The sequence below is a fragment of the Poecilia mexicana genome, unplaced genomic scaffold, assembly GCF_051168715.1.
Source record: "Poecilia mexicana isolate PSO_F unplaced genomic scaffold, ASM5116871v1 scaffold_1, whole genome shotgun sequence".
Taxonomy (NCBI): Eukaryota; Metazoa; Chordata; class Actinopteri; order Cyprinodontiformes; family Poeciliidae; genus Poecilia; species Poecilia mexicana.
In genome coordinates, this window is record NW_028263370.1 from 12,437,183 (window position 1) to 12,445,759 (window position 8,577).

Below are 8,577 nucleotides of genomic sequence, written 5' to 3' on the forward strand. Positions count from 1 at the left end.
ATGAAAAGAAATCCAACTTGGATGAATACGGCCAAGTTCAAAGCCTGTTTTAGATTTGACATATTCGATATATAAACATCTTTTATATATCAAATACAACTTAAAAGTCCCCCCTCTTAAAGGGATCCAAGATTAGTTGAACATGTCTGCCTAAATATGTTGTAATTTTCCTACTAACTAAAGAATTGTCGTTTGCTATATGCCAAAACTTTGTCATTTCAAAAATATACATCTTTTGTTATATTTTTCACCCATGAAGGTCGCCATTTTTTCACCTCCTGAGTTGATACGTTTTGGTCCATTCAGTACTGAAATCTACAGAGTAAACACAGATAGGCTGTCTTTTCCTGAGTTGTTGTTTATTACTGGTGTAATTTTAAATAATGACACGCTGTGTCACCGTTGGCTGTAATTACAAACAAAAAAAAAAAAAAAAAAAAGAGTATTTGAATCTGGATCTCTTCCCACATGAAAAAAAAAAACAGAAGAGTGCAGTGGAAGAGAGCCGGAGCTGAACACAACTTTCGAAGGACCTACATTTGTGTCCTCAACATTTCTCTCCAGAAGACTGTCATTTGTACGAGCAAAACTGACAAAGTCTCCAACAGGTGGTCGTTACCTTAAGCAGCTAAAAATAAATGCCATGCCGACAGTTTTTATCTGCAAAGCGCCTAAACCCTGGGAGAAACATCAGATAGACAGGGCAGGAAGCTATTTTAAATGTTAACAGAGATATGCAGCAGTTGTACTGGTGGCACTCCTGCCACCTCGGACGAAGACTGGACCGTACATGGAGCTATAAGAAGTATTTACCGGATCACGCAGTCTAACCAGAGATATGTGTCATTCATCGTTTCATTTACAAAGCTGAAGGCAGGAGCAGCAGAAGCCACCAACTCCTATGGCCAACTCTGTCCTCTTCCTCGGTTTGTTTCTCCTCATCTTCATCACCTCTTGCGATTTCAACATGCCAATCGATTTCCGCGTGCTCCAGTTCAATTTGAAAAGGCTTAATAATGTTACTCACCACTGTTTCGACTGGACAGAGCTAGCGCAATTGGACCATTAGACATAATTTACACAGAATCCATTGCCGTGTGAACAACATGGCAACATTCATGTGACAATATTTTATTAAAATGTATAAAAACTAAACAGCTATTTTAGAATATTACATCTAAAATAAATATTTCTCAAAGTCTATCGTTACAGCTAATCATGGATCCTTTTAAGGCAGCAGAAAGAAAAAGTAACATGCCTTTTATTTATAACTCCCAAATATATGTCAAAACTAGCTAAAATCATAAAGCTAAAACCTTGAAACTGTCTTCAAAATGTCTTAGCGGTGTTTATCTAGTAATACGCAAGAAATAAGCGGACAAAAATATGGTGGATATTAGCTGCTATATACAAATCATTTGGATGAAGAGTCTTTAAAATTAATTCTAGTTCACACCAACCTGTCCACATATCTCCTCGCCTCCACGTTGTCCAGCGCTGTAACCACTACGTTCATGGAGGAGTAGAAGGAGTCGCTGTAGACGTTTTCAGAGGCTGGACACACCTTGTTTAGGTGAGCGTCCACCTGCAGCTCTGGGTTGATGTCAAGAGTGGCCCCTGCTGCTGTGGTACTTTTTGGCTTCTGAGACAGCAAAGGCGGGGCAAGGAGTTAAATTAATTTAGCTTCTGATATTAGTTCATGCAAAAACTATAACGGTAACATCCGTTAACCTGTATGTGATGGGGTCTGAAGAGGAACTGCCTGTTCAGGTTAGACTTTTCTATGAGGTCTGGGTCTGTGACACAAACCTTGAATGTGACACAAAAAATATATATTCAGCAAGCCTGTATTACATAAGCAGATGAAGGCAATGCGTTCAGAAAGAAGAGGGGTGATGTGAAGACGCCCACCTCTCCAGAGCTTTTTGCCAATCCGACGCCAAGGAGGGCAAAGTTTTTCAGCATTTCACAGCCTATGGCACCACAGCCAACCTTAGAAAGAGAAACAATTAAGGTTTATTTAGCACAAACATCTTGCAATTAATGCACTAATACTGATAAACTCCAGTGCCTACCATAAAGACCCTGAGCTTGTGTAGTTCAAGACACAATGATTCACCAATGCAGGCTCGTAATCCATCATAGCGGTCACCTCGAGGGAAAAACTCCTCAACAGCAAGAGACTGAAGAGGCCTGACCAGCTCAGTGGTGTCGAGGTAAAACTTAACAGTTGGAGAGGAACAGGTCAAATAACAGAGAATTTGAGAATACCATCAGGGTGAGTTGTCAGTAAGATCCTTTGGACCTCTGAAATAATCTCCTACCCATTGCTGCAGTGGAGCAAATTTCCCTGTAATGGCCTTGAGAACTTCCTGACTTGCTATTCCTCCCACAGCTGCAGCTAAAGGAGGAAGGGTTCCCCTGGCTGTCCGAGACAGACAGCGCACCACCTCAGCATTTACAGGAACCTACGACGAAGGAGGTCGAAACAAGAAGAAAGATAGCTGATAATGAATCAGAATGTATTATTGTGAATCTAAAAAGAGAACTAAAAGCTCACTTTGTTCAAAAGTGTTGTATTCACTTCCTCAGTCAGGTTTAGTAAAACCTCAGCATCCTGTAAGCACCTGATGATGATTAAAGCATAACAATTTATTATCTCTGTGCATTTTTTACATTCATTTTTTTAATCATAAACTGGAATTAACAGAATGTAGAGCAGGAAATCACAGTGGAGGTAGAAAAAAGCCAGAGAAAGTTTGTTTACCCAATGTTAGGAAGTCTACAGTGCTTGACCTGGAAGTTATCCAGAGCCAGCATGGCAGCGTGGATTTGTAGAGGAGCCTGATGGGTAGAAGACAAGATTATGAATTAAAGCACAAACACCAGGCTTGACTTAGGCTAATTTTCCTGGTTTAGCTTGTTTTGCAGGTTGAGGAAAGGATGTCCGGTGGACGGGGTGACATCGTTTCTGTCGATTGTCATTGAGGTTTTTAAAAATGTGAACTAAGATTATTGGACAAGACCTGTTTAATGAGTCCATCAAGATGGATGGGGATGTATGGCATTTCTTTTTCCATGTAATCTAAAATGCATTAGATCATTTGTAGCACATTGGCTACAGATCAGAGAAGCATAACCCTACTGTTCATATATGCATCACTTTTCTTCCAGCATTACTGAAGCATGAAGCGATTCTCTTCTGGTTTACCCACATTTTAGCAACAAAGTTCATATTTCCAGCTCATCCAGGTCTCCTGTTGCTGTTTAACTTACCATGATTTAATTTCATTCAACACAGAAGTGCACACTATCTTTAAATGGAATTAAATTCAGAGTCACACTTGAATTCGCCAATATGAGATATATGCTTCCCCGCTTTCTTTCCATTCTTACCTCTGGTTTACTGAAGTCTGGAATCAGAACCTGAGGATTACAAAGCTGTCGCTCTAATGTTTCCTGTAATACATAAAAGGAACAGAGTAAATAGGTTTTTAATTACTGTTCACCTTTTTTGTCCAAATATAATATTTATAGAGTAAAATATTTACTCACAAAAGAATATGTTGTAGGGGTTTTCACCATTACAAAGAAACCTCCATGAGCATAGGGCTGAAGTTCTGATGTATCTCCTATTTCAAAGCTGTGAGGGGAAAGTACTGATACCACACACAGCCACAAAAATATTAAAAAAAGAACAAAAGAAAACACAAAGTTTTGATTAGTTTACTATTATACAACATCATCCAGTAGACAGTGCCTATTTTAAATATTTTAACACCAAAACTGTTCCATTCAGGAAAGACGATACCTGTGACCCGCCGTACAGTCCCGTTGAGCGCTACCATCCCATGGACCTCTCTGAAAATCACATTGTGGCCTGTCTGTAAGCCATGGGGGCGGTTGTCCATGCAGGTTACAATCCCAGGATTGTTCTGAGTTACAATGAGATTTTTTTTTTAAGTGGATAAAGTTCAGAATTTGCCAGACTTCCTCTTGTGTGAACACAGTATAACAGCATGAACACTACCTGAGTGATACTTTGGATGAAAATTTCTTTGGGCTCTTCTCCTGTGGGATCAGACACCTCGAACGTTTCCCCAAAGTCACAAAAAATGCGTGCACAGATGCCGTATGTGTCACAGCCAATGAACTGGTGAAAACAGAAGGCAACAGTGTTTAGTTGAAATGCAGCAGAATACATATGAAGCAAACTAATATTTTCTATCGAAGGGGTTAAAACTTACTCTGATGGGGGGCTGCTGTGAGTGGCAGAATGTATTTATTCTCTTCTGTAGGTTCAAACTGGCCTCTGTCAAAATCACACACTGCAGTAGACAGAGAACAGTAAAGAACTGAATGTAGGAAACTGTCTGCAGCAGACAGACGAGAACAATCTTGATTTAATTTAAATGAGTCAAGACTTGGTTTTTTTAAACTGAAGGACAAGGAAACTGACAGTACTAACTAATAATGAGTCGAAATGGATAATTCTCCGATACTTTGATCAAACCTTTATGGTAATATCTTGTACTGTCAGATTTGACTTAAATTTGACAGTTCCTATCAAAACTATTCAAACAAATATTTTGTTACATTACAAATAGAAAAGGTACAGCAATTTATTTGTTTTTCTTTCTTCCATAAGAAACTACTATGAATTTAACCAGAAAACATATAGAATTATCTATAAAAAGTCAGGAAAAATATCAACCACTGGAGGTGGGCCGAGTGTTCCCACAGATGCATAACAAATCAGTACAAAATACAGTCACAGCTCCTTCATCACAAGCAGGAGTTTTTAATAGCTATTTTCTGAGACTAGATTCCTGAAACATACTCAAATGTAAAACATTTTTGAGACAAGATTCTTAAATATTAACTTACTTGATACTTTCTGAGAAAACTTAGATCAGTGTTGTCATCCACAGGCAATGAAGACATGTCAACTTGGACATATGGGTTTAAATCAGCAACCCGAGGACACACTGCCTCCACCCTGAAACAGAAACATTAACTTTAGTTAACACGTGTAATATCTAAACACAGAAAATTAGACTCCCGCCTCATATTATGATTGAGCAGATCTTGTTTCCAGTTACTTGGTCAATCAGCCATTAATGCTTCTGAAAAAAAAATAATAATAATGGCAACTACTCAAACAAATAGTTTGGTTTGCTTTTCATTATGGTTAGGGTAGTCAAAGCCTTACTACCAAGTTCCAAACAACAAAACAAAATCTTATTTATGTATTTAAAAGGCTCATAATACTGACTTAACATATTTTCTATATTTTTAATATTTACTTGAAATACGTCAAACAATTCTCTTGAAATGCTGCACCAAGCCAGAACATTAACTAAGATGATATTTTTAAATGCTGATGTTTTCTAGTCCAAGTTAAACTTTTTGAATCAAAGCCAAGGAAGGCCGATTTTGTTTGTATAGCACATTTCAGCAACAGCGCGATTCAAAGAGTTTTAAATGATACAAAGAAGATAAAACAACTTAAAAACAAAACAATACAATGAAATAGAAAAATAACTGAAAATGATGACCGGATGAAAAAAAACATTAAAACTTATGATGTTCCAGTCATTATTAATTGAATAATTGAAAAAATTATCATAACTGCGTTTTGCAATAGGACATTGATACAAAACACTAGATGCTAACGTTAGACATCTGGAGTATCCCTGCACTGAACCCTTCTGAAAACTCATGAATCGCTACCATTTCTAATATGATTAGTGGTCAAATATCAGTGTTCTCTTTAAATTTAATTTAAGCTGTTGATGTATAAACTTAAATCAAAAAATGAACAGCTTTAATGTATATTAAAAAACAAAATATAATATTAAATTCAAGGTAATGATGAGTGGATATAAACTTGCGACTGGAACTGCATATCACTACCGTCCACATTACCTGCTTCTATGGCTCAGAACATCCTCATTGTGGATAAAGAAGTTGCATCCCAGATCCCATGTCTCACAATTCTTGGTGTCGTGAAGAGTAACAGACTGAACAAAACACACATGAAAAAAAATCTGAGACTTAGGAAGGTTCAGATCTGACTCTGGTGCTCAATACAATTTTGTTGAGCACTAGACAGTACAATTTCAAGATACTACCCACCTTCACGCCAGCCAGGACTATGTTCTTTGCTGAGGAAACACAAAAGTAAAATCAAATGCAGTTAGTGATGGTTATGGTCGTATTAAAATAGTATCAGAAAGGATTAACCAAAAAAAAACAAAAAAAAAAACAAGTTTGCCTGCCCACCTATTTCTACTCCCAGTGCTCCCATTCCACTGAGAAAGACTGAGGACTGGGCCATCTGGTGCATAGCACTGTCTCCAAGCACATACCGCTGCCGGCTGAACAGGAGGAGATCGTGAAGAAGGAGAAAGTGTGAGAAAAGGTGAGGATCGCCGACTCCTGTGTGGTGAAGTGCGCTGTCATATCCTGACCCGACTACCACGCCATGTTATCTGTGCTTTCGGGTTAATTAATGAGAGAATCACCACACAGCACTTGCCTGTACAGTGAGTCGTCAATTTCCATCAGGTCTGCAGCCATGCTCAGAGGGGAAGGGGGTGGCGATTCGGTCGTTTCAAAAATCTCGACTCTTCCTAAACGGGAAGACAACAACGTGACATTTGTGGCATTTTGCGATTCTGATTTTAAACCAACGCCCAACTGCAGGTTAGCTACATGGCTAACTGGTTGTCAGTAGCCGCGGCTCCGAGCCTCGAGTCAGAACAGCGTGTTCGGCTCCAGGGCCCTTTAACCGTGAAGCATTAAAACAAAGTAAACCGGTACTTTATTAAAATACACAGGTAACTGCTGATTGAAACTCAACGTTAGCTCCTACATTAGCACTGAGTGTCACTCCCGGTGAGGTACCGGTGACCAGGACTTATCATAAACTCGTTAAAAGTGGGAACAGAAATACCAGGCAACACAAAACCGTCCAAATTATTCGACTGTTTAAGGAAACAAAACCTCCGTCATATAGTGTGTCAAATATGTTGCTAAAATTGTTATGATAATAAGAATTTAAAATCATTTGCTTGTACCTGACAGTATGCGCGATGGGTAGCTTCGAATGAATTGCTGTGACTGGTTAAAAACTAGAAGCGTTTCCGGGTTATCCTGATCACGTGACTCAAAATAGCCAATGATTTCCTAGTAGATTATTTCTGACTGTTTTTGGAGGGGGTGAAAGTTTAGATTCTTTTGATGTTTCTCAAAATGATTAACACACGAATTTCATACAACATCATCGTTTTTTCTATAAACATGTTCATAATTCATGGTTTAAATAGAACTGTTATTAATAACACAAACATATAATATTGTATGCTGAAATGGAATTACTAAAATATTTCTTAAATCATTTCCTGTTTGCAGCAGTGCATCATGAACTTTAAACTCTCTATGGTTGGTCTGGGTTGGCTAAACTGCACATTAACAGGCCAGTCACCTTGTCTGTGTAACACTGACATGCAGCTGATAGTGGCTGACAGACCAAACAAATTCATGTTGTCCAGCTTGTATCACAACAAAGTGAAATGATTATATTAATACCAAATAACTATATTTACCATCAAATTTAAATTAGCTATGTCCTTAATAAAGTATTTAATCACAAAAAAACCGAATTATTTCAATTAAAATTAATTTCAAATATTAATTTACTTCACAAATATCCCAAATTTTGCCTTGGTCTTTCTCATAAAATCCCTATAAAATACACTAGTTTAATAGCAACACATTACCCCTGACATGAAAGCTTTTCCTATGTATCCCATTTATGTTTATACTACTTACATCGCATGTACTACTTACATGCGATGTCAGTAGCATGTAAGTAGAACATGCTATGTTTGAGTTCAGAACCTAGCATGTTCCGAACTCAAATAAAAATGAACAGGCTGATGTTTTTTTTTTGTAATGATACACCTTTGTTGCAAGTTTTATCGATATAATTTTGTAATGTGGCTTTTATCCCCTCATCTTGATTTTCTTAATGCACAATAATAAAATGTTTTCTTTTTATTTCAATAGGTTTGTTTCTACTTTCTAAACAAACTATAAGTCTTACAGACTGCTCTTGGGAGACTAGGGGGACACCACTGATCCAGTGTGAGCTGGACAGGAGAACTGGATGTGTTTGGGTACTCTCCTGTGTAAAGAATCAAAGGTCAACAGTCAAGTGAAACATTTACATCTGACTGACTTCAATTTGGTGGACTGTTTTAGGGGGAAAAAAAACAAACAAAAAAAACAAACAAACCCAAATATTTGTTTGAAAATGTGTAATTATCGGATCTTTTTGTGTCCGTTTTGATTTCCATTCCCATTGCAATGCAAATAGATTTCATTTTCACTGAAATCTGGACAAATATTGTGTTCTTTTGGTCTGGAAAAAAAAATTACCCTTCACCTCAAAACCTCTGAGGCATCCTCCCTTTGATCACATTGGCCAAGCACACATGGGAACCTCCCCCTAAACTGCAGCCAGAAATTAACGCCTCCCTGCAATAAAACCCTAAACTCCAAAAGAAACGC

General features: G+C 37.9%; 1 protein-coding gene across 1 annotated transcript in view; it reads right to left on the minus strand.

Annotated features, from left to right (window-relative positions):
• The window catches only part of uba6 (ubiquitin like modifier activating enzyme 6), an 11,814-nt gene extending 4,650 nt beyond the window's left edge, over positions 1-7,164 (minus strand). The window contains exons 1-18 of the mRNA XM_014971735.2: positions 7,083-7,164; positions 6,542-6,635; positions 6,286-6,380; positions 6,139-6,167; positions 5,929-6,023; positions 4,888-4,999; positions 4,248-4,328; positions 4,031-4,153; positions 3,812-3,935; positions 3,556-3,659; positions 3,397-3,459; positions 2,768-2,844; positions 2,561-2,627; positions 2,325-2,468; positions 2,076-2,222; positions 1,912-1,992; positions 1,732-1,809; positions 1,461-1,642 (exon numbers count right to left, since the gene is read on the minus strand). Of these exons, the coding sequence (XP_014827221.2) occupies positions 1,461-1,642; positions 1,732-1,809; positions 1,912-1,992; positions 2,076-2,222; positions 2,325-2,468; positions 2,561-2,627; positions 2,768-2,844; positions 3,397-3,459; positions 3,556-3,659; positions 3,812-3,935; positions 4,031-4,153; positions 4,248-4,328; positions 4,888-4,999; positions 5,929-6,023; positions 6,139-6,167; positions 6,286-6,380; positions 6,542-6,582 (1,643 nt within the window). The 5' untranslated portion in view covers positions 6,583-6,635; positions 7,083-7,164. The remainder of the gene's footprint in view (positions 1-1,460; positions 1,643-1,731; positions 1,810-1,911; positions 1,993-2,075; positions 2,223-2,324; positions 2,469-2,560; positions 2,628-2,767; positions 2,845-3,396; positions 3,460-3,555; positions 3,660-3,811; positions 3,936-4,030; positions 4,154-4,247; positions 4,329-4,887; positions 5,000-5,928; positions 6,024-6,138; positions 6,168-6,285; positions 6,381-6,541; positions 6,636-7,082) is intronic.
• Between the last annotated feature and the right edge of the window lie 1,413 nt (positions 7,165-8,577).